The sequence below is a fragment of the Dermacentor variabilis genome, chromosome 8, assembly GCF_050947875.1.
Source record: "Dermacentor variabilis isolate Ectoservices chromosome 8, ASM5094787v1, whole genome shotgun sequence".
Classification (NCBI taxonomy): Eukaryota; Metazoa; Arthropoda; class Arachnida; order Ixodida; family Ixodidae; genus Dermacentor; species Dermacentor variabilis.
Window position 1 is genome coordinate 11,571,493 of NC_134575.1, and position 25,478 is coordinate 11,596,970.

Genomic DNA, 25,478 nt, shown 5'->3' on the forward strand with positions numbered 1-25,478 from the left:
TCATGTTTTCTGGGGACGTTCTGTCTCTCAAGAGCTTTCTCTTTCTGTACCTCGATAGTTATGCAAATAATGAACTTCAGATTTCAATTGTGCTGAGTGCCGAACGCATATAAATTAAGAGAACTGCTCACAAAGCTAAATGTTCAGGGTTAGGAAATGACAAATATAAACACACACACACAGCGTGAGAAACATCTGAGGCCCAGCCCTGTTACAGAGCTCCACGTTCAGGCACAGAAATGTGCATTGCCGCCGACTCACTCTTCCTTTTCTCTCAGTGCAATGATGCTTCTCCACATTTTTTCGCGACGTCTTACTACAAGAGCTTTGCTAGTGTGACTGCTACCTAGCAGGTATACCAATTATTCACTAATAAATGTGAGCTGCGATACTCCACACCCTTTTCTTGTTCTTCTATACAGCAGGCGCACCTCTCTTTAGCATTGAATTATCCTTCCCGCACTTTATTTTGTCCACATCAATCCATTACATGTCTTATAGTGTCCACGTCGTCGTCAATGTGCCTATCCTTTTGTTTGTGTCCTTTTAGTAGCAATGTGTCTTTTAGTAAGTACCAATTATGTCAAGAACCAGTTCTAATCAAGTGCATGTTCTATTATTTTGTCTAAGTCTTGGTTTGCTAGGCTCATTGCAACCTTCTTCCATGCTCTTGATCATTCAAAATGATTCATTCGCATCGTTGTTGCATTTGATGCTTTCTGTGCTGCTACACGTACAGGAAGCGCGCTGAATGACAATGGATGTTGCTGTAAGAAGGGCAAGCTTCCCGAGCATTTCAATCCCAGACACAGCGCGTCCTTCAGAGGCAATGCGCATGGTAACTCAGTGGGAATCAAGGGAGGAAAACAAAAACAGTAACAACGTAAGACATGTGAAAGGTTTGACAGGCACAAGTCTCCACCCACCCAGCTACTGGTGTTCGATAGAGAAAGAAAGACAAGACGAACACGGCGTGGATTGAAAGAGAACGACACACTATGGTGAGTTGCACACGTGAGCGAGACAGACGGAAGACGGCGCTACCATTGCGCAGAAAATTAAAAAGAAGAAACAGAAATGTAGAAGAGAGAGAGAGTTAGAGAGAGTTTGGTGCACGTATGGAGCATAGAAAAAATGAGAACAAATAAAGAACTGAGGGAGACGGTGGAGAAAAAGTGGCTTTGCGCTGCGTCCGGTAGCCGAGTCTGATGGAGATGAGCAAGGTGGAACCGCCCCAGACGCTCTTGGCGAGAAGAAAGCGCACACGCAGTTTCAACTAGCGTCCATGCCTTTTCACACCGTTGAAGGCGTTACTGCGGTGCTGGCTCGATTTTGGCGAGGGCTGAGGGATTGAGAACCGCATTTCAGGGGGCCTTCACACTCGGAAAGTGGCAGAAGCCGGGGCGACGACCACACGAAAGACACGGATGTTTCTGAGCTATAGTCTTTTCTCGCAGCCTTCTGCGAGCTACAACCGGCGTTATCTGACAGAGCGTCGGATTGATAGAAGTGTCCGCACGGAAATGCGGTTGGTAATTGCCAAGTGCATTCGTCATCATCACCTCCACCATCATATGCTTCATCTTCAGCCCTAATTACAGTCCGTTTCACAATAAGCTGGCGCTGGAGCCAAGGCTATCAACGAGGCGTCTCCTGGCGCTCAAGACTGAGCAGACGACGTCTTGACGCGCTGGCACCGGCGCCGTAGGAATACACGCGTTCGCGTTGCGCTCCTGATTGGCTTACGTCGGCGGTAACTTACGCTTAGACGCCTCAACATCTTAAAAACGATATGTCACTTTACGCAAGCCTATCCCAAAGCTCGATGTATACTGTTGTCTGCTCTGAGCCCAGCTCACCATTGCAAAGCTATCGGTGTACCAAATTTGGCTCTCTTGACTCCATCTGATTCCTTGCCGCCCGCTACCACACACTCTATGCACGGTTCTGTTCGCCTGGAATTCATTTTCTCTCTTAACGATCGTTCCGGTTATGTGTGCTAAGCATCTCATATGGACTAATACCCTGGATTTCGTTCGGTTTCCTGCATATATTTTCCGGTCCACAGAAAACGTTTCATAGCGGCGAATTCGTCAGCTTCTCAGAGGGCCAACGCTAACTCTGTATAGGCTACAAGTGGGGCACTACGAGCGCACTTATACGCAGCTGTGAGCGTGAATAACCAAGCGCAGGAGACCACGCGTCGGCCGAAGACCAGACGATTTCCATGCTTGACCACAGAGAACGCGCTTGGCAAGCAGACGATTCACAAGTGCCCGTCATTGCGCCACACTGTTCGCGGCTTCGAGAATACGGCTTCAGCGCGTCCTTCCATCTTCGGCGGTGTTCAATCAACACAGTAGTCAGATGACGCGTCCTGTGCGATGGAAGATTAAAAGGGCCGATTGGAAAGGGCGACCTCAGCATAAGGAATCTCTGTACGAATGCAACAACCTCGAGGAGGTCGTCGTCTTCTCTGTGTGGCGTCCTTCTTGGCAGACGTCGAGCGGAAAGGCGGAATCTGTAGAGAGAGCTTTGCGATGAAAGCTCCTCGCGTTTCTCGATTGGCGAGGAGGAAGCGGCCTAATGGGTCTTGCGCAACAAAGCGAGCACGGCCGTTCCACTGGTCGGGGAGGACGGTAGGTGGGGCTGGTTCTTGCACCAACGGCCTCGCGGTCATTGGCTGAAAAGAAAAAGTTTAATGTCCGAAATTGTCTGGAGCTGCATGGTTAAGTCAATATAATGTTTAAAGTACTATTGATCCAATATTGCTTTGAGCGACAAATGCGGAAATACTTTGTTGTGAGCTGGTGACGTTAACCTAGCCAATTGCCTGGCACGCTACGTAGTCCAGGTGAGTGACCAGCAATGATTTGTTTGGTACATCGATAAGGCAGGTACATCGCACTTGTCTTGCCTCGATTAAATAAAATCAACAACAACAACAACACAACATCCCGATAACAAGAAACACATCCAAGCAACGTTGCAAGTGAAACCTGCTTTAATCACAATGATCCGACGTGACCACGAACATGAGCATCTCAAGGTCTAGTCGGGAATTTCATCTGCGGCAGCAAACTGTGAGATATTAATATGGCCAACGTCACGTGATTTCTGAGTGACGCAGGACAGATGGGGACGAGAGCAAACGCAAGACCAGCGCCAATTACCAACTGCGGTCTATTCGAAAGAGCACTGGGTGTTAACCACGGCGAACGACACAATCGCGGTAAAGTTCGCTGACGAAAACACGGCACACTGCATTTCGAAGCTGTGAAAGGCTCATTGTATACACAAAACACAGTTATTTGAAAACCTTCTTATGCATTGATATTTTGCTCTCTCGAAGATTTACCGTATACATTTTCCGCACGAGAAACTGCTGAGAAAATAGCAGCTGCTACAGTGTAAGCCTTTAAGTTATATATGTGTGCATTAAAGATGTAACAGATGTAATTGTAAAACAGCACTCGGGAATGGGAAATCGGCAATCGTTATTAGTCAGTAACACTGCAAGAAAATGTGCTGCCTGTTTTTTTCTCTCGATTATCGCCAATGTAGATACAATGATAACGGAAGGCGTTCAGCCTTAATTTACAATGCTAACATATCTTATAGGCAACAGAAATAGCCTGCACTCCTTACAACATCCAACTATGCCGACAAACACATCCATGTTTGAGGAGCATTGAAGCGGACAGCGCAAACACAAGCCGTCAAGTGGGTTGGCGAACAGCAAGACAAAAAGAAAAGAAAAGCAGAAGAAAGAAAAATAATCGCCGACGACGACGCGTGGCTGAACAGTGAAGTCATCCAATAAGGCTTCCTTTCTTTTCTCTCCCAAAGACACGTGAGATGGTTAACGTAGACCCTGCGTATACGGCACGTCAGTCATTGGCTCGGATGTTCCGAGCCGAGATTACGCTACACACGACGCACTTGCGGGAGTATACGTGTACCCACGCTCCCGGATGAAAGATTGGATTGCGTGCCGATTCCGAATGAGCGGGCTAGGAAGAATGTGCGCGTATACTGTGCAAACAGCGGCCTGCCCGTTCATTGCAGCGGCGCAACACGTCGCCGCGTGTATAGTGTAGACGCCAAGGTTATTCTTCGCTCGAATCGAAAGCCGCGTCCTTTCTGCAGACGGCGACAGAGTTATCAAAATTCCAACCCCCTTTCCTGTTTCTTCTCTTATTGCCCGTTTGTTATTATTTTTTTGCGTTTGCAGAAATGTCCGGCGATGAATACCGTGTTCGTGCATAAAACTCGTATAATTTCACGCGAACGACCCCAAGAGTCCTTCTCCAGACAACTGGTCCTCTTTGAGTAGCCGTGTGTATAGTTTGCGTGGGTGTGTTAACGGGTGTGTACACGAAGCGCGTGTATAGATGTCTGTTTCGCGTGCCAAAAGTGCCTATATCGGGGGAAAAGATATAGGAGAAAAAGGAAGAAACGCACGAAAGCATTCAGCTGGAAGGTTTTGTGCTTTCTTTTTTTTTTTTTTTGGCTGGTGCAGCGCGTGCGTTTGGATATACCGTGCACGTCAATGGGTAGAATACGTTCATATACCCTGGTTCTTATTGTTTTGAAATTGCGTATATGCGTTCAGTTGAATCTCCCTCTGTGTAATGCCACTAGGGCCCTTGGGATGTTGAAAAAAGTGAATGGATGGATGAATGAATGAATGAATGAATGAATGAATGAATGAATGAATGAATGAATGAATGAATGAATGAATGAATGAATGAGAGCGAGTGATTTGAGCGTCGGGATTTTTACGGATTCGCTTCAAATGTAATGCAGGCATCACTTCTGGAACACAGGGAACTTAAGAACAGATGGTGTAAAATTTCCTGACGTTACGAAGACTTCTATGTTGGCCGAAAAAACAACTCAACCCTAACCAAAAAATAAAAGAAAGAAAACAGAGTATTGACTTATTGAGGTATATAGGTATCGATAGAGTAGTTGAAGTAATCGACTTCGGCAAGGCTAACAGACAAAGTGACATATATTTTGTGGTAGCGCCAAATATCAGCGCCAGCCAGCATATCTCTATCTTTCGCAATCATTATACACGTATGTTCTAAGAAAAAAAAAGTGGCCATAAAAGTTTAACGCGAGAAGTTGGAGTTTGCCGTAATTACTGGCATGCGGCGACCTATTTAGCAGACGTTGGCGTCAGTTTGATAGTCTTCTGTGTCTCCATTTCTGTGACTTAACTATCGGGAAAACCGTCCCGTCGCTGCTACTAGTCAAGCATTCATCAAAGAGAACGAGCTGTCAAGAGCGTCACGTGCCGATATCCCACGCAGCAATTGCCATCCCTCTGTCGTCTACGGATATGGCTCAACATTACGGCTATAATCGTTGCGACCGTCCGCCATCACGCACGTGCCTTGTGCCAAGTTGCCGACTCTAACGTCGTCGTGCGGTTGTCTGCACACCTGAGCCGTGTAGCTATAGCCCGCAACGCAAGCACGCATCAAAGCCCCCCGACGAGAAGGATTCGGGCTGTTTACCGTCGTCTGGCTAATCTCCCTGTCTTTGCGTTTACCTTTTTCTCTCTACAATCGACAGAACGAGTCGTCGGCTTAACCAAGGGGCGCTCGTTTTCGCGTGGAATGTCTTCATCTCGTCTCCACGGACCGCAGCGTTTTCGTTCCGGGGCCGAAAACACGCGTCTCGTTGACGAGCACATCGATCTACCCTCGTCGAGAGAGGCGTGTTTGTCAACGACGGGCATCCTTGACGCGCATTGATAGCGTTCGCTTTTAGCGCTCGCGCACAACGCACAGGTACGCGGTGCGTTACGGTGTGTAGAGGTTCGCTCGCGCCGTATACGGACCTCCTCCTCCTCCATCTCGTGGAAACGCGCGAAAAAAACGCGGCGTTCCCGCCACGCGCTTCTGACCTGCGCCTCGTAGCAAGAAAATGAAGAACGCGACAAGCTAGCGGGAGCTTCACCCGGGCTCTCACGGCGACGTGGTGAAGAAGGAAGGGCTTTGCGAAGAAGAAGACTGCGGTGGCCTTCAGGTCGCCGTCGGCGGCGCGCATTGCGACGGCTTCGAATAAACACGGCGCTTCGTCGAGGCAGCGGGGGTGACGAGGCAGCCATCAGCGTCGTCGAACGAGCGGCTTGCGCGCGTCCACAGGCTCGTATATAGGCGAGCCAAGCCACGCACGCCCAGATGACGAATCGAGCGCACGGCAGCGGAGACGCGCCCCGCGACGCGCTATCGAGCGGAGACAAAAGGAGACGACGCGTCGCGTCGGACCTTGCTTGTGTGCGTGTGTACACACGCGTTGCCCGTTGATGCAGGCTGCCGCACGTAGCACAACAGCGGACCTTCGTCGCCCTCGACGCGCCTTCCTGGCGCTTTACTGCGTCGGCTTCGACGGTGCGAACGATTCGCAGTCCGCCCCGCGTGCGCCGCGGAGGATAGAGCGACCTCGAAGGGAGGATGTACAGATTGGTGCTGCTCGGAGGAGACGCCGTCGATTCTGTACAGGGCGATGAGGAGGTCCCGCAGGCTTTTCTTTTTTTGCTAGAGTGTCTCGGAGACCCAGCGACGCGTGATTGGGGCATAAGCCCGAAAACCAGAGGTGTTACCACCGCTTTATCGAATGTCTATACAGCTCTACGAAAGAACCGACCAAGGACGAACGGTCTCGTTCAGCGCGAACGACAGCTATAGGCTTCCTTCTAGGGAGTTCCGAACGATTCCACGCTAATCAATTGAACCGCATCTTGCAGGGTACAGATTCAATTTGTTTCGCTGCCCTCGAGCAGGGAAGCTGTAAGCCTATAACTAAAGCCTTGTCATTAGAGGAAGAAACACTGCTGTGTCTACTCAAGTGTGTGCGTCAGTCGGGCATCAACAGAGCGGGAGCGCACCTAAATCGACAACGAAGTCACCATTTGTTGCCGTATCTGTGCTGCCGTGATCGCAGAATTACACGAAACGCATCCGCCGCCCTCGAATGATTTACTTAGATGAATTTTGAAACTATACTTTATCGCCCCGGATAGTCCACAAGCATTGTATCGTTATCGTTATTTTGCGTGTGTGTGTCGTTTAATGTGTCGAAACTGCAAGGTGGGCTACGAAGGATACCGTTGTGGAGGGTTCCGGATTTATTTTTATTTTTACCGCCTGGGGGTTCTTTCAGCGCACTTTAGTGTGCACTTATGTACGCGAGCATTTCTTTCTTTCGCATTTTGCACTCGTCGAAATGCGTTCGCCTCGACAAGGTATCTAACCGGCGACCTCCTGCTTACCGGCAGATGGCCACAGGCACAGAGCTACCACGACGGGTATAATCGTTAAATGAGTAAAGGACGATGTCACGAGGTGGATATGAACCACCTGGCTGCGCTGTTGGGCTCGGCGACTGCCCCTTGAGTCACTCGCCGAAACAGAGAAATCAATAGAGCAGCTCGGGCACTGTAATTGTCAATAGACAGCGTCCAGCAGTTTCCACCTTTCCGAATCGCAACATAAAACTCGTAGAGAAAATTTTATTAAACAAAATGATATGGCGGCAAGCTTTTCTGTATTGAATGAAAATAAATTATGCAGTACATATCAGCCCCGTAAGATCACTGCTTGTATTCGTGAGTTGTAGTTTGTCCAAGTGAGTTGCTGCCTCTGTGATTTGCTGCAACTCGTCTTTTATATATATATATATATATATATATATATATATATATATATATATATATATATATATATATATATATATATATATATATATATAATGAGAAGCCTTGTGATGATCTCATGTCGTCTCACGTATATTAGCCATCTCACGATATGACATAAAAATCGGGCCCCTCGGTTAACCCCCTTTCTTCTCGTTTACTATATATATATATATATATATATATATATATATATATATATATATATATATATAAACACCCACAAGACCTACACTGTTTGGTTCTCGCGCCCACTAGATCACTGCAAGATTTCTGCATTCCTTCTTCGCATACCTTCGGCGAGGTTCCTGCGACACCACAACAATAAATTCGCAGAAGATTTACCGGAGACGTCTCCAGAAATGGGGATATCAATGCACTGGCGTCATTGCACGGAAAGCAACTTGAGCAGTGGCTGGCTCGGTGACTGGTGGCGTATACACTGGATCCTGTTGAGGAGGAGCTCACGGTTTAGATTCAACGCTGCTGCGAAGGCTCCGTTCCGACGGGAGTTAAGTACGAACACGCCCGTCTAGTTAGATTTGTGCGCACTGTTGCTGAGCCGCAGGTGGTCAAAGCTAATTCGTAGCCTCCGGCCGCGGCGTCCCTCAAGCCCCCCAGCGTGTGCACATTCGGGACGTAAAACCCCCGTCGGTTATTTATCGACCAATGGACAGCGCTTCTTGGTTCGTTACTTCACGCCACCTTGTTTACCTGATCACGAATACATTATACTACAGTGTGGTTGGCTTGGCTAAATTACGCAGTCTGTTCTGGGCGAGCTTGACTCGCATGCAAGCGAAGCTATAGGTCACAAAGTTATACAGTATCCCACGCCCCTCGGTTTACGAAGGTGACCGCGCGGTCTCTAGCACACATCGCAGTGCACAACACGGACTGGGTGTTATTCAGAGAACGGGGAAGGGGGGGGGGGGAGGCTGTAGGGGGCGTTCCTCGGAGCATCACGCCCAACTGTCTTCCGTCATCCCACGCGGTGGTCCTTCACCGGAGCAACAGCCACCCAGAGAGCTGGTGCGTTCACGCGCCGTCTTGACGGGATCTCTTCTCGTTTTCGAACAACGCACACCTCGGCTGACGCCGCTGACGCTGCTGCAGCTGCTAATGGATGAGAGCGCGTTGTGTCAGGCACCGACACCCCCTGCGCCGCCCCGCGCCTAATTAAAAGCGTCAATTAACGATCGCTTCGCGCACCGCTCGCAGATTTATAGAGGAAGAAGGGTGCGGGAACGTGATGGGTGCCGAGACTTACGCCTTCCACGCCCCAGAAGGTTACACCGCCCCTTTTTTCTCGCAATTATTATTTCTGGTTCTCCGGTTGATTGCATCTTTTCGTTATTTATCACGTCACCTATACCACGCTACAGCTTTCAACCTCATGGCACGTTAGGCATTGTTAGTTTACTCTGGTATTCCCCGTTATGTTTGTCGTGCCTTCAAGGCAGCCCTACTTAATGGGTTCTTCCCGGAATTGCAAATACAATCGCAAGGCGTAGATAACCTTACCGCTCTGGCTTGTTCATGAAGCGTTCCTGAGGTATTGTTGAGGATATAAGCAAGCTCTCATCTTAGTTGTCCTTGGTTAAATTAGCGCAAGTATAGACTGCGGCCGGCTGTACAACTTGTTGGTGTCGCCCATTGCTGATGCAAAGAACTGTAGTGAAATCTTCACAGGAACCACAAACTCGAGTGACTTCAAGAACATGCTGGTTCTAGTAGAAGTACATACATTCAAGGGAAGCGTTTAAGGATCTCGCTCGTTTCTTCGAAAGGGACTTTTTCTCAGATCCTTACGTGCCTATAGCAGCTTGCAAAAAGTTGCACTACATATTGCTCAAGATACATGGGAGGGGAGGGGGGTCTGGCGCGCTTTCTTTTTGTCTATCGACGATGATGGAAAGGTTTAAACGACCATATCCTCTGCACTCTATTTTGCTGTATCCCCCGCACGACAATTTCCTGCAGAGTTTGTGCCCTCACCTATGTTCTTTAGGCAAGGGTGGTCAATCCGGGCCACTAGTGCCACTGAACTCGTCACCTACAGAGGCAATGGTTGATCGCTGTTAGAGTTAATTGTGCCGACGACGTGAATTTCAGCAGCTCTGCAGTGGGACTACTGTTACAGTTCATAGGTAGCCATTCACAGTTGACATGGCGGTCAACACGATTAAAAAGAAAGAAAAGAAACAAACAACTAGAGCATATTCCTAACGACTCTCAAATTCAGTACCATCACATGAAGTCAGACGTCGCAAAGTCAGAGCTGTCGCCCTCGGCAGCCCTTAAGAACATTGACTCATTCGCTACTCCAATGTGGCTATAGCGTGCCTCTGGGTAATGGAGTACTGGTAACGCACGCCCAAATGTGAGCATGTTTTACTCTAAGCGGTTGAAGGAGCCCCCGTTCATTGCGCATGTTTCTGGATGTTGGGGACAAAAATTCGCACGTGTCCTTAGCTATCGCCTAAGAGACGCGAAGGAGAAAACCCTGTAAAACCTACTGCAATTGACCTTAATCCACACTAATCACCCTAATTTACCTAATACTCATTAATAAAACTTAATCCAACCACTGATCAGTCATTAATTAACTTAGATAATTATTATTAATCTCTTACACATGGCTGGGCATGCTTTGGTTCGCTTCCGGCCTTCCTTGAGTCACGTGATATGTTATGTACCTCATAACGCGACCTTGAAACATAGAGATCGAAGGCTTTCGTCTTAAAAATAGTGAAGGCGCAAAAAATTCCGCGCATGTGCAGAGCAGACACGATCTCTCGACATGGAGAATGGTTTTGCGATGTCGCCATTTGTCATCTGTACAGCCATCTGAAAAACTGAGAAGGCGTCTTGTGACAAACAAGCAAACGAAATAGCAATTAACCGAACGTATTCTTGGCTTAGTTGCTTCTTCCCGAGTGACATAATTGCCGGAAAAGGCGCACAAACACACACAAAAGCTAAAAGAAACACTTGTGTCGTCGTGTGTGCGTGCCTTTTTCGCGGCAGTTATGTCACTCGGAAAAAGCATTTAAATCAAACTAACGACGTGCGGGACTTTGCGATGAGACATGTTGCTATAGTAGGCCGAGAGTAAACTAACAGGCAGTTACGATCGCTTAACGAGCATCGCTGTACACGGAAGCCTTCGCGTACCACTGCAAGCTGAACACGGCCCGCGCATGACCGGGAATGATTGATCGAGAGGGCGCACGAGCCTCGCTCGCTATCTGAAACCACGCTGACGCTATCGCTACCAGTGTTTCAATTTCTTTGCTTCCACGGCACGTACGTGCCTAGCGAGGAGGAACAAGACTACGCCGACACTCGTGCCACATGCTCGCAGTAAAGGAAAAAAAAAAGTATTAACGCAGAGTTCAGTTAAAACTATGTCGGGACTGTCATAAAATCCATAAAATTCATGCCATAAGAATTCTTCGGCTTCGGCATTCGTCATTCCACATTTTGCGCTACAGCTATCTTCCACCGAGGCGGAACTGCATGTTTGCAATCCTGTGTGCCTTGCGCTTCATAACATCAGTAAAAAATGCGCAAAAAGTGGATTATTTTTAGCGATTCGCAAGGCACTCTCTCTATATTGCAAAGCAATAAGAAAAATTCTTTGAACACATTGCTTTTGTATAAGACGCTCAAAGAACATAGAAAAGCAGGCGCAATTAATCACGTAATTGCATTTCAGAGGCTACCCGGACACTGCAATATTCCTTGTGACACTGCAGCGGACGCAGCTGTGAATCGGGCGCACAATAACCTAGCGACAATTAATCTTCTTCTTTTGCGCAGTGAAATCCCGCTGCTCCTGCGACAGTTACCCTGTCGTCTCAGCAAAACTACCTGGTTTGATCAGTAATCTAAGAACTCGAAGTTATACTTTATAGACCCATGTATAAGCCTATTAACTCCGTCAAATCTGAGAGAAAACAGAACATTTGAAACATTAGTGCACAGGCTGCGGCTTGGTACTGCATTTACGCGGCACTCTGTAGTCCGCAGTTTTCTTGCGGCCATACAGACGAAGATGTGCATCATCTCCACCTCGAGTGCACTAAATATGATTCACCACGAAAGGTATTGCAAGCAAATTTGTTGCTTTCACATAGAAGACCATTCACCCTAAATGAAGATGCTTGGCCCATGGCCAACAGCGGGACTTCAGATAAGAGCACTTCTTGCTTTAAAAAGCTTTTCGAGGACAAAAACACTTTGGGGAAATATTAAAATTCAGTTTATCCTAATAAGCTAAATGAGTGATATAGACGTGTTCAAGATTGATTTATGTGGTGATCGTGTTTTTTATGCTGTGTGTAATTAGTTGGGTTCTGTATTTGTAGTGTAGTTAATTGTGTTCTCTGTGTATTGGACATTCAAAATATTTGAGTTCATATACGCGTATTTGTACCGAAATCATGCACGAAACTTAGTGATTCATGTACATGAAGTTGGACTCTATTGTTTTAATACAACTGGTGTTCTACTGAGTGCCATATTTGTCACAATATTCACGCTTTTTGCGTATATTTATTTCCTTTGCGAAGTGACAAGGAGTAGCCAGTGCCGCCATAAACGCGCCAACCTCTCCTATATATAATAATCATCTCATGAAAAAAAAGTAAGGTCTCGATCTTTTTTGTCTTTATACCGACAATCGAGTAAGATACAGGATTGCCGGTTCGCCTGATACGGTTTAAAAGGCATAGGGGTGGACGAACTGAAGAAGAAGATAGTATGATGATGATGATGATGGTTTATTTTGTTGTGACGCGTTACCACAGTAGGAGGATAGGCCACGAACGACAAGTTGTTCGGACCCTCGCCTTGAATTGGCTCGCATTGATCTGCAACAAACAATTAGAGGCAAAACGGAGAGTCGGGGACTCGTTGAGCGGAACGTGTAGTCACGGAGTAGTTACGAACACTGCTGCGCCATAGCAACGCACATTATTGCACGTGCGATTACTTCTGAAGCACCGGAAGGTCGGACGGCAGGCGGAAGCCACGCAATCTCTCATTCGCCCGCTGTAGGGCAGGCTCAAATTACCGCAGCGGTAAGGGTGAAGCCCCCCTCTTTCTCGAGTTATAAATAGGTACGCACGGCCAATCGACCTGCGGCGCCCGAGAGCTCGCGAACATCGAAACTGTTTCTCCTTGGCCGCGCTGATACGGTTATACCACATCCACGCGGGGGCCACAGAGAGCAGTTTGCCGCTGCATGCAAATGCTTGCATTAGCGCGTACCCCGTTCGCTGGCTACTTTCCAGAGCTGACCGGTCCGACCAAACGGTTGACCCTTGCACGCCGGGTCAAGATTTCCGTGCTTCGCCGACGCGGTTATTATTATTTTTTCTGTGCTATTTATCGGCATTCTTCAAATTTGCTTTGAGTTTTGTTCAGTATTTCGATGAATACATTATTTCTCAAGTACGATAAAGTGTTGCTCACTCTTTTTCTCTTTTTTAATTTTTCTTTTTGCCTTCATCTTTTGGCGCTCAGGGGAGAAGGCAAGGAGAAACGGTTCGAATGCTCGGTGGAAGCCGTCGAACGGGAGGGTCACATCGTTGTTTGCGGGGTTCAAGGTCTTTCCCGCCGTCGACTTGGCGGGCGTGCAGTTCGGTCTTCTCCGCTGGCTCGTTCGCAGAAGGACAACGTCCCCCGCGGGCCCATTCTCTGTCCGTCGCGAGCAGGGGGAGAGAAACGACGCGCACCGCGAGAGGCACGGCGCCTGGTCGCAGCCGCCGATTCGCCGAACCACTGCAGCAGCGACTCCCCGAGGAACAGGGGCGGAAGCCACGGAGCAAAGCTACCCCGTTCCTCGCTTCTTGTGCGGCGGGCGTGTGTCGAGAGAGAGAGGCTTTTTTGCGTCTTCTTTCGTCGTATTATGAGCGCGCTTCGGTTACTCGAACGAGCGCGGTAGTTGCTGTCACCTGAACCAACCATATCGCTTTCTATTTTTTCAAATCCGGACATTCCCCCTCGTCCCTTTGTTTAACTTTGTTTTTTTCTTTCTCATCTCACTGTTACGGATGAGTCTGCGTGAACGGGCATTCGGGGTTGCTGGTCTTTGTCGCTTAGAAACGCGGACCGTGTGCCCAGTGCCGTAGAAAGCCGTGTAATGGCCAACTGCAGTGCTACAATAACTCGCGCCGTGCACTAAGTCCTGTGCTTTGTGCACCTGCGCTTACAGAAGCGCGCTTTGGTCAAGTGTCAAGTTAGGCGCTTTGCTGGGCCCGCATGAGGAAGTATCATAAAAGGAGAATAAAGGAGAAACGAAATGCGCTATTCAACACATATGCTCTAAATATCTACTGCGAGGAAGTCGTTCTTTCTAAAAAGAATATATTCTGCTGCTTTACGTTCCGAAACCACGATATGATAATGAGGCACACCGTACTGGGGGACTCCCGGCTAATTTCGGCGACTTGGCGTTCTTTAACGTGCACCCAATGAACAGCAAACGAGCGCTTTTGCATTTCGATCCCGACCCGATCCCGATTGATCGGGGATTCGATCCCGCGATGTTGTTGTTTCAATGCGGCATCATGCGACGTTAGCTATTACTGGAGTTCCGCTTTTCAGATAACTGCGTCGTGTACCTCAGGCTGTTAGTAGTACCTCAGCGATGCACTTTGTTCTCTTAAGTTCATGTCATTATTGTTTGTTCACTTAAATGTTGCCGAGAATGTGACCACAAACCTTACTGCCGTTGATTGCTGGGCATTTTTATATGTAGTATATAACTGCGGGGGAGCATGACTCAACACAAGAAGACGATCTACCATCAGCATAAATTTAATGAACTATTCGCAAAAAATATTCTGTGCATGCGCGAGAAAGATCTTTCCCAACCGACGGTGTTACTTTGGACGTTCTTCCATTTGATTGTCTAAGAAACGGAATTAGTCGTAGATTACTGTTAACCTTGAGAGAGCATAAGCGATTGACCAGCTCAGGTAAAGAGCGCTCTAGGCCACGTTGTCGCTATCTCGCAAAACGCTAGTGATTCAGCCCTACCCAACTGGCCGATAAGTGGTCAAATACCACCTATCGCGATTGCATGGATATGTCTTTTTCTTTTTTCCTTCCAGATTTCTCAATTCGGCCGTTGCACGGAAAAGGGCGCGCGCTATCCTGAAAGTCGTCTATCACTTTCCAACTTGCGCGCATTCACGTGCAAGTTTCTCAGCAAGAATGACTGGACTTCTTCGGTCGCTTCCATCTAGCGGAAACCAGCTGAAAACGAAGCGCGTGTTCTTGTCGGAATGACGAGGCGAAACAAAGAGATGAAAGCGAACTGCCCCAACGCGCCAAACCTCGCTCCGAAACGGCGAACACCGCGAAGGCTACAACGCATCGGAGCTGGCGGAAGGCCTGCCGGTTCCGCTCTTCTCTCACGCTGACACCCCCGCGCCTTTTGTTCTAAGGCGCCCGGCAGCGCGCGCAATCAACACGAGTTTCGTTTTTGAAAGACGACGGCGACGCGCCTTTTGTGTTGCCACAACGGACAACGATTGCGCACGCGCCGAAGGCCAGGGTCAACGCGTGAGTTCGCCGTCTACGCGCAGTTGGGTGCAGCGCGCCGGAAGCTGCTGACGCCAGTGATCCCAAGCCGTCCGCGAGTTTACTTTTTCTTTCTCACTTTCAATCTCGTTATTCGGTCTGTAAGTAGCACGTGGTGCGGAGCTATGCAAACTAGATTTGTTCGTTGTTTCGGTTTCCTGTTAATGACGCCGTCATACAAATGTGCGTCCAGTGCTTTTTCGCTGTGCGCGTACTTCCTTTCAGCATCCCACAATTTATAAATGATTCCAAATTGACTTGATTAAAACAAAAATTCGATGCAGCGCGCATGCTTGAATCGATGTGAAGCGAAGCTTTCCTGAAACGGTTAATTATATGCTGTTATACTAACTGGTATGCATACAATTGGTTTTCGTGTTATGCAACGGGTAATTTCACGCTGGCACTATTTTGCGGGACAAGAAAGAGAGACAAATCAACCCTCTTTTTCCGTGTTTAGCACTGTCTCTTTATTTTTTTTTTCTAAACGTCATGTACCAACTTTTCCAACAGCAAGCCTGTTTGTCATGCCCTGTCATGCTAAATATCAACTGACTGAGGTGAAACCACCGTGGCTTAAGCAAAGCGAAAGGTGAAAGAAAGGAAGGGGCAGATGCGGCGGAGCACTTTAACGGAATCTCGTGGTGAGGCCACGTTCGAATTGTACGCATTCTCCGCAAAACCACGTCAGTATTTCGCATACGTGCGATACAAAACAGGTCGTCCGAGTTCACCCTACCGCGGAGGCACCCACGGTGCAACTGCACGCAACAAGCGAGACCGCAGCCAGGTTCGCGTACACACACCGATGTTGCCGCGGCTGTCCGATTCGTCGTCGCCGACGACGCGCATCGCGTGTAACGAGAGTTCACCGGGGGGCGACGCTTAATGGCAAGGCCGCGGCATCCTTGCGCGCCCGCCACACACTCGACTTCGGCGGCTGCACGTCTCGGCATGTGTCACGCTCTTAAATACCGTGCGCGTCTCTTGTCCTGCGCGTCCGTGGCGTTTCCACGTGACGACGTCGTTCGATGGAAGACCGGAGAGAAAGTTGAGTACTTTGTTTCTACATCCGAAGGGGTCACGATTGAGCCGCGATCTCCGTACGACAAAGGCTCTTGGGATTAGTGGGTCGTAACGGGGCCATATTTCCGGCACGCACTGTACGTACGTAAACAACGTAATGAAAAAAGCACAAGCAAACGGGCAAGTTCGTTGTTGGCCGAGTCGCTACATATTTGGATGGAGTATGCATGGTGCATACTTTTTGCCGCAAATTAGAACACACGCAAAAGGAAGACACATAGACGAAGGCACGGCCAACAAACAGTTCTGGCTGGTGCACTTCCTCGTCCACGCTATTTTTGTGCTCGTTTCTACATCTGCTGTGTACCTGCCCTCAATGCGACGTCCAATGCCTCTCTGTCGCTCTGAACAACTTTAAACCGGCTGGACTCCAGGCTATTTTCTGAGTAAAGAATACTCGAACGATGAATACTCGGTGATGAGGGCCACTGTCCAGGCATTCATCACTGGCGCAAAAAGCTATTTGCACACTCGTGCAGTCCTTGAAGTTTACCTGCCTGAGGGACCATTTATAACCCTCCTGTGCATCCTCCCTCAGTGTTCGCTCTCTCCCTCTCTTCCTCGTTCTATCCCCTCTTTTCCTTACCTCCAGTGTAAGGTAGCAAACCGTGCTCTAGTCTGGTTGACGTCCCCACTTATCCTATCCCTCCTTCCTCTCTCTCTCCCTCTCTACCATCCAGATAAACCCCATACAACGATGACCGTTTATTTTGTTGTATAGTTTCGCTTTTGCTTGAACTTGTACCAGTGGCATTATTCGGGCCCCAAAACCCATATTTCGGACTACAACATGCTCAGAAACTGCCCACAGAGCGATTTCTGATCGCGCTACCACGTAATGCGCGTAGCGGGCTTTCTAAGCAGAGTTCTCTTGCTCGCGCTTCAAGTAACGCCGTTGGCATGAGCCTGGGACTGCGTATAATGAGCTCTCAAACTCAGCATTGGAACATCATGCCTGCGCTGTTTGTCCTGCACGTTCGCAGTGATGCTCAGTGTGCACTTGAGGCAGGAATGAACACCTGAAAGCCTGAACTGTGCTTATTTATCCGTCGTAAGCGAATCCAGTACGTAATTATAATGGGCAGCTCTGACGTTTTTACAAGCCACTGACACAAGGCTTTAGAGGCGCCGCAAAGTTCTAGGCTTGTATATACGCCCCCCTTCTTTGATCGTCATTGTCATCACTAATAATTTTTCCCCGCCCCTTTGGTCTGGTATAGTGCATAGCAGGCCCTAGCAAGCTATAGCTAGGCTCACCTCTCAACCGTTCTGCAAACTAATTTACAATTTCCTCTGGGATTAAAGTACCACGGCATCTATTATTTGACAACGAAATTGACTGTCACACATCAAGTGCTCGCGAAAACATGCTGTTGGATTTACATCTGTTCAAACACTCCTAAAGAACGCTCTATCACGCTGAGCCGTATAGACAGTACAGTGGCGTTCGTCACGTGTCTTCATCTCCTGTCACGTGCCCTGCCTTCCCTTGCCCGGTTCCTCGGCTCAACACTCTGTCTCTCCTATATGTGTTCCCTCATTATGAAAGTACAGCTAGCTTATTCTGACGGCTTTCAATATAATAACTTGTATGTCTCCGAATACGCAATCTACCGCAGTGTTTGTTTCAGTTGTGTTTGAAGAACAACATACTCAGTACTGTTCCAGAAAATGTGAAACAAGCCAAACAATGACGAAAAACTACGTAAACAAACAAGCACTTACTTGTAACTAAATTTTATTCCGACAGTAGATGGTTTTATGCGTTACTGGAAAAAGCGGAAAAGAACCCCAAGAAGGCACAAAAGCATGGGAGCCGCAAATATAATGAAGAAAGTTAAGTCAAAGCAGCCACGGAAAGTTCCGGCGTGCAAACATCACACCGTCTGGCATATTCACTGGGCGAGCGGCTAAGGAAAAGTGTCATCTAAAAATGTCCGTTTCATTGAGATTCATTAGTGGGTGGCTTATGCACTCATATTTATTGTGATTAAAAAAAAAGAGCCTTGCATATTCGTACGAACTTAACTTCACTTTTGTGCTTCTTTGGTTTCTCGCGGTTCTTGGCCTTCTCTTTCCCATGGCTCGACGCAGTGAAATTTAGTTCGAAGGCAGCGCCTGAGTCTGCCTCGTCGTTGACGGTTTCACTATAGGGTCAACCACCAACTGACCCACTTTTCAAGCCCGTTGTGCAGGCAACCTACAGAGTGTCGGTGCCCACTAACGCCCTCTCTTGTTCCTCGCAGGCTGCTGCACCATGCGGCTACAGCGGCCGACGCAGGGGGCGCTGCTTACCGCCGCCGTCCTTGCGGTCTCCATAGCCAGCGCAAGGTCGCAGGGTGAGTGCGAGACCGTACCAATCGTGGTTTATTAACTGTTGATCAACGGGAAGGTGGGAGAGACGGCTCATTATCAGCTGCTTAAAGCAGGCTCCTCTTTCTATATGTCAGAGGCAGCTATCCCAAGACACAGCCAAGAAATTAAGGCTGCCTTTTTTCTCTATGTTACACGCACACACATACCACAAACACAGAAATATGCGAAGTATACGGAAAGCAAAACAAAACAGAAGTAGCAACAAGCGCGAAAAAAGAGAAGGCTAACACATAGAAGTTCCACCCAAGCACTATGCTATACTGCACACATGAATGTCGTATGGTTTAGTACTCCTTAAAGCATGCACTCAATTTAAGTAAATTTCGTGAGAATCTACAAATCAAATCAAATAGTTTAGGTTGCTGTCCAAGAGGAAATGACTTGTTCACAGAGCATTTATAATTGGCCAAGGCTACAGGTTTCTTGTGCCTGAAGTGGTCGCAGAATGTTAATTCGGTACCGTTTATCACACCAGCAAGAACGCTCACAGCCACGCTTCCTCCATATGCAAACATTCCCTTCAAACGATTAAAACTTTCCCTCTTGTTCTTGCTCACAACGAGGAAGTAGTTACTCTTCTCACGGATCCTCACAAAACCTTCCGAGATCATTTTGAAGCGCACGCATTATTGGAGAGACCAAGTTGTGGTTCGCGCCGATACTCTTATCTCAGGCCTCCTGTGTGAGATATGCGCCTCCGATATGTCTGATCGCGCAAAATTTAACTTGTAATTGCCCCTTCGGCTACCTCTCGAACGTCGCTGCAATGAACCAGCGTCACTCAATGGGACGCACATAGAAAGAATGATGTTCCGAAAGATCGGCCGAACTTATTCAATTTTCAGTTCACAACTTGAAGAATATACTTCTTTTTAATAACATACGCATTTTCTCCTAAATGCTTGTGTTATTAGAAGGGAGTGACCTCCCGACTTTGCTAACTGAAAGTTGTTGAAATTGCGCCGATCTTTTGAAATACCAGCTTCTTTAATTGCTTGCTGCTCATTGAGTTATGCTGGTGCATTACGGTGAAGCTCGACTGATAGCCGAAGGGTTGGGGTTTGAAATTCCCGGACGTGTAAAAGATGGGCGGAAAGAAAGCCTCGACTGATCGATTGAAACATGAAACGACTGCTCCCTGCGGCCACCTGTCTTACCGCCGCCGAGATAATTAACGCGCTAGTCAATGGCTACATATCCTGGAGCACGTGATTGCAATCAACAGAATCGCACACTCATACCTACAAGTTTGTAACCAAACACCGTGGTCCACCTTTCCCAACCCGCCACACGTCAGAATTTGCCTCGCCACGAAGGCCGGCTCTGAAAACGTGCCTTTTATTTTCCGACTACGCCCCCGAACCACGCATCCTCTCAACACACGTTGGCTCGTCTTCAAAGCCAGCTCCGTAACGTGCCGCAGGGGTGCGAAACCACGCCGACCCCCATCGCTTACGAGTTGATGCTACACGACGACAGCTATCTGGAGGTCGCTCCAAAGTGGCTCACTCTCTCTCGTCCCGCGCTGTGCTCGCAAGGCTCGGAGGTCAAGCGAGCGCAACACGCCCAGCTACGCGGCGACGACGTCGACAAGCGATGCTGCCCGTTGCATAATAATGACGCCAGCGGCACCGTTAAGGGGCTCGCTGGGGGCCGATTATAGCACGCCTGGCGGTGCTCTTTCTTCAATGGCTGCGCCCAGTCATCGTCCCTTCCATAGCGTTTCACCGCGGTGCATCGCATACTTTTTTTTTAAATATTGCTAGGGGGAAATCCTGTGCTGCAATGTTTCATCACCACGAGAACGGTAGGTCGTACATGAGAGAGAGAGAGAGAGAGAGAGAGAGAGAGAGAGAGAGAGAGAGAGAGAGCAAAGAGAGGAAAGGCAGGGAGGTCAACCAGATGAGCGTCCGGTTTGATACCCTACACTGGGGGTGAGGGAAAGGGGGAATAGAAAGAAGAAAAGAGGAAGGAAGTGATGACTGTGTGCGCAGTGAAGCACCGTGACATCAAAGCGGAATTTCATAGCTGGTGATCTGCGTTGATCACATCTGGGACGACAGGAAGGGCCAGTGGTTGTTGCGCGAATAGGTAGCTGCGGGTGAGCTATAGGGCTTACTCGAGAGTTGCAAGCACTGGATTTGCGCAACATGAATTTGCGTTGCCCCTACTACACAATACACAAGCGCAGTTCAACGGGTATTTTGACCATCCTAACGAAAACACTGCTATGACGCAGCGGGGAAGTTATTAGTCAAGCTATTAGAGGGGCGTACCCTCTCGACAATGATTAGTGAAAGTTTTTGAAGCTGGGGTGTCCTGTTGAAGTGCCATCTTTTGAAACTGTTTCTTATTGAATTACACTTGTGCATTGCGGTGAAGTTCGACATATAGCGGAAGAGGCAATGTCCTAAATTCCCGGAGATGTAAAACCTGTATATGCTTGTTGCTTTAGCAGCTCTTGCAGCGTTACTTATTACGACTTTCTTTTTGGAACTCCAATTCAATCGAAATTTTCTACACGCACGAAGGCCTCTGCGTACATCCACAATCAGAACGAATTGTTGCATTTAAACGGCAACATTTTGTTGTAAGTTGGCACAAAGCCGTTTGAAGCCAGAAATACGAAGTTAAGGCAAATCCACGCACTAAACATCCTTTCCATGCGTGCTTAACCCGCTCATACTTGCAGCTCCAGTAGACGCTGACCTGGTGAAGTAAAGTTTGTGTGTATTAATTACTGCCTTCGTAGAAATTCCTCAACTACTACAAACGGGCACGGTCAACGTTTTAAATCCTACACGGGCAAAGGTTTAATGTATGTGATTTAATTAGACAGGCAACGTAACTTCCTTTTCACTACTGCTCGAAAGAAGCAGCTTCGCCGGAAATTGGGTTGCGCTTCTGCAAGGCCGCGCCCGTCTGCCGTCTTTTCTCCGGCGTCGTCGTCGCGTACACGTCGCCCCGCGCGGACAGTTCCCCGACTCGACTCGCGTTCGCCGTGCCGAGGACGCGCAACCTTGGGCCGACGACGACGCGGCGTCTCAAGCACTAAAACGCCAGACCTATACCGGCGTCGTGAGCTTTCTATACCGGGCGGCTGATGCGCCTGTGTACGCGTCATCTTTCCTGCGCCTTTCGCGGTGCCGCCTCTGTCATAGTGTCACGGCCTGTCGCCGCTTCGAGCTCACGTTATACCGCTCTCTCTCTCTCTCCAGTCAGCAGGAGCACCGCCTGCTACACGGCAAGAAGCGTCGCGCGACTCCGTGTGACGTCATCGCACGGAAATATCTGTTGCGAGATTTACTTTCCTCTGTGTGTCAAGAAAATTTAAAAAATTTTGTGAGGATCTTACGTGCCAAAACTCCCATCTGCTTATGAGGCATGTCGTAGTGGGGAGACTCCGCTACTTAGATGAAGTATTTAAGATAACGGGAACAGCAAAAGAATAAAAAATTATGTGCTTTTACGTGCCAAAACCACTTTCTGATTATGAGGCACGCCGTAGCGGAGGACTCCAGAAATTTCGACCACCTGGGGTTCTTTACCGTGCACCTAAATCTAAGTACACGGGTGTTTTCGCATTTCGTCCCCATCGAAATGCGGCCGCCGTGGCTGGGATTCGGTCCGGCGACCTCGTGCTCAGCAGCGAGCAAAGGAATACAAGAGCTGGAGAAGACAAAAGAGAAAAAGAAAAAAAGAAAACTAGGAATAAATAAACAAATCAAGACCAGATGACTGACAAGATATCAAAGAACTTACTTAAATCTGACCAGCGTATGTGTAATAGCAAGGCCTTCGCGGCTCGTTTTTCGTTTCCACTTTTGTCCCAGGGCCCTTAAATGACTCATTTCACTGTTCCTATGACTATTCAGCGGCCACAGCTTCTGTAGTGGTTAGGTTAGGCTAGGCTAGGCTAGGTTAGGTTACGTAACGTTAGGTTAGGTTAGCTTCTGAACCAAACCTACTTTGGCTCCGAAATCAAATAGAGCTGATCATTATTTCCCTCTCTCTGGTGTCAATAACTGCAGTGTCGCCGTGCTGTCGCCGAACGCAGGCTTCCCGTGCTACCAGGAGGGCTTCTACCGGGACCCGAACCACTGCGGCCGCTTCTACCGGTGCGCACCCGTGCGGAACCGGCCGGGCGTCTTCACGCTCTACACGTTCGGCTGCCCCGAAGGGACGGCGTTCGACGAGTACCAGCGGATGTGCGTGGAGCCCCACTACGACGACCCGTGCTTCAACCAGGTGTCCCGGGGGCCGGCCTACGTGCCGCACCACTCCATGCACCCGTTCAGGGCCCCCGTGCGGTCCAGCTTCAGGGACGGCCAGCGGCTGCCCTGCCGGCGGGACGGCTTCCACGCGCACCCTTACGACTGCAACAGGTGGGCACCGCGGGTGACACCGGAGCAGCAGCGGCGCGCAGCGTCAAGTTTGATTAGCCTTGCACGTGGCGCAGTTGCGCCCCCGGTGCGGAGAATCACACTTTTATGGCGGATTACTAAAGCGATAAGTGTAAATTATTGTGCGGGATCAGAGGAAGCTACCTTGTACTTAAAGAGGACAAACCGTTGAGCTAGCTGGTCTTACTTAACTGGCGAGCAGAATTAGCACTAAAAGAAGGAAATGCTGATGTCCGTCCGCTATTCCTCCGAACTTTTCTTTTCTTTAGCTTTGACTCTTTTTACCAGTTCCACTCTTTCAAAAGTTTACACCCTCTGGGTCTTATCTTGCCCCGCAACGATAATCGTCTGTGCCTTGTTTGCGTTTCCTTTCTTGAAAACTCTGCGCTCGTTACTTTCCTGTCGGGAATGCTACGTCACGCTGATGACGCTCATGTCTTTCATGGCCTGGAAACATGGAGGGAGCAAGAATATAGGAGGGAGCATTGCGTCACGCAGCCAGCCTTGAAGCTCCGTGAAACTACAGTGGTGGTCCAACACGTGACCTCTTCCGTCGAGGTCGCGGAGCAAGAATCGAGATTTGCTTAGACGCTTGCCTTCCAGTAGCTACGCCAGTATATTATTCGGTGCGCGTTTGTTCGGCTGCCCTGCCGCGGCTCTGCCTGCAGAGCGGGAACACTAAAATCAACCGCTTACTTTGACCAGGGATCACGTGTTGGGCCACCATGTTTGCTTTCAATCGCGTTGCGGTATGCTGCCTTCTGTCTTTTTCCTTCCTGCACACCTGCAAGTACCGGCTGCGCAGCGTCGAAGGAAGGAAAGGCGCGCAAGACAGACGACGTATGTTGTTGCAGGACAGGATAAGCCCCAAAGGGTGCAAACCTTTTTAAGAGTGTATGCAAGACGTTGGACTTGGTCAGCTTCACAGTGTACGCACTCCCGAGTCCATAGAAAGGAAATTTTTTCTGTCAACGCTGTTATAAGCCTCTAATTTTTGTTCCGTACTTCTTGACAAAGCTCTGAAAATCGGTGAAGCTCTTTGAATACTCGTAAGTAGTTAACTTGTAATGGCCTGACAGGAGCTGTAAAATTTTTGTTCATCAATGATACAGCAGGGCACTCGTGGAAGACGCGGCGTTTGGTACACCGCTCAGCGCGTCGAATGGATGTCTGATCTGGGCCCACGTATCCGAAAAAAGTTCTTACACTAGAATTGTTCGCTAGAGTGGGACATTTTATCAGTGAGGGGGCGCCCTGCCAATGGAAATTGGAGGACAAAGTCACAAAAAAAGCTTTGGGAACTTGACCCCCAAGCTGTTGCAGCCTCGCTGGATTGTGGTTGGTGCGACCAACCGCGGCCTCACTGGAACGCTATAGCACTTTAACGCACCGCCCAGCGCAACAGACCCAGGGTGCTGAAGACCGACCGCAGGCTGGAGTAGAAACTGGCTGTTCGCCGCCGCAAGACGGCCGCACTACAATGTTGGAAATGCGTTTTCTTTGTTGGTCTAAGGATAAATATAAGACCACAGCGTGCGTGACGCGTGAGAAAAGGATAAAGCCCATAAATGTGATCTACAACAACCAAGTACAAATTCTGACCAGCCGACTTATTCAAGCAAAGGGCAGAAGGTAAAGTAAGGTGAATGTCTTCGAGAACTTCGTTAGTGATTCGCTGAAAAATGTGCGTTACACGCTAAAGTGCTTTCTGTTGCGCACCACACGTTGCAATCCTTCATTTCTGTGAAATTGACTGGCACGAATTCAGCCATTTTTTTCCCCGAAATTACATTCGCAGTGCCTTCATCATGGCTACTTTTTACATACGCTCGGCCATTAAGAGGAAGCTTTATAGCTCGGGCCCAACTCCGACGTGGCCCATTCAAATACATGCGAAGCGCAGAAACGCTTTTCTGAGATAACCCCTGCACCGATTTTAATGAAATTTGTTACATTTGAGAGAGAAAGCTAAATTGTGGAGACTGTTGGAAGCGGAATTTTGATTTAGGACCTGAAGTTTGTTAAAAAGATTTTCAAAATTTTGAAAGTTAGAAAAAATAGAAGCGCGAAGTGAAAAAATTAATTTCTCTGCTTTAAGAAAGGATATCGCGGTACTACAAACGGCCTCCATCAGATCATTCAAAGCGGATAAATTTGAAGTGTAAATTTATATCTTACGTGAATTCGTTACGTTATGCAAGGATTCGCTAAATGCTGTATTTTAATAACACTAAATTTTTTGAGATTCAGGTGTAACATATCAATTTTGTTCGCTTTAGATTGTACTATTAGATGCAATTCACAGA

At 48.4% G+C, this 25,478-nt stretch overlaps 1 protein-coding gene across 3 annotated transcripts in view; it reads left to right on the forward strand.

Moving 5' to 3' along the window:
• The window catches only part of LOC142589618 (uncharacterized), a 95,037-nt gene that overhangs the window by 55,497 nt on the left and 14,062 nt on the right, over positions 1–25,478 (forward strand). For all 3 annotated transcript variants that reach the window (XM_075701124.1, XM_075701123.1, XM_075701125.1), the window contains exons 2-3: positions 18,640–18,732; positions 22,827–23,154. In XM_075701124.1, coding sequence (XP_075557239.1) covers positions 18,651–18,732; positions 22,827–23,154 — 410 coding nt within the window. In that variant the 5' untranslated portion in view covers positions 18,640–18,650. The remainder of the gene's footprint in view (positions 1–18,639; positions 18,733–22,826; positions 23,155–25,478) is intronic.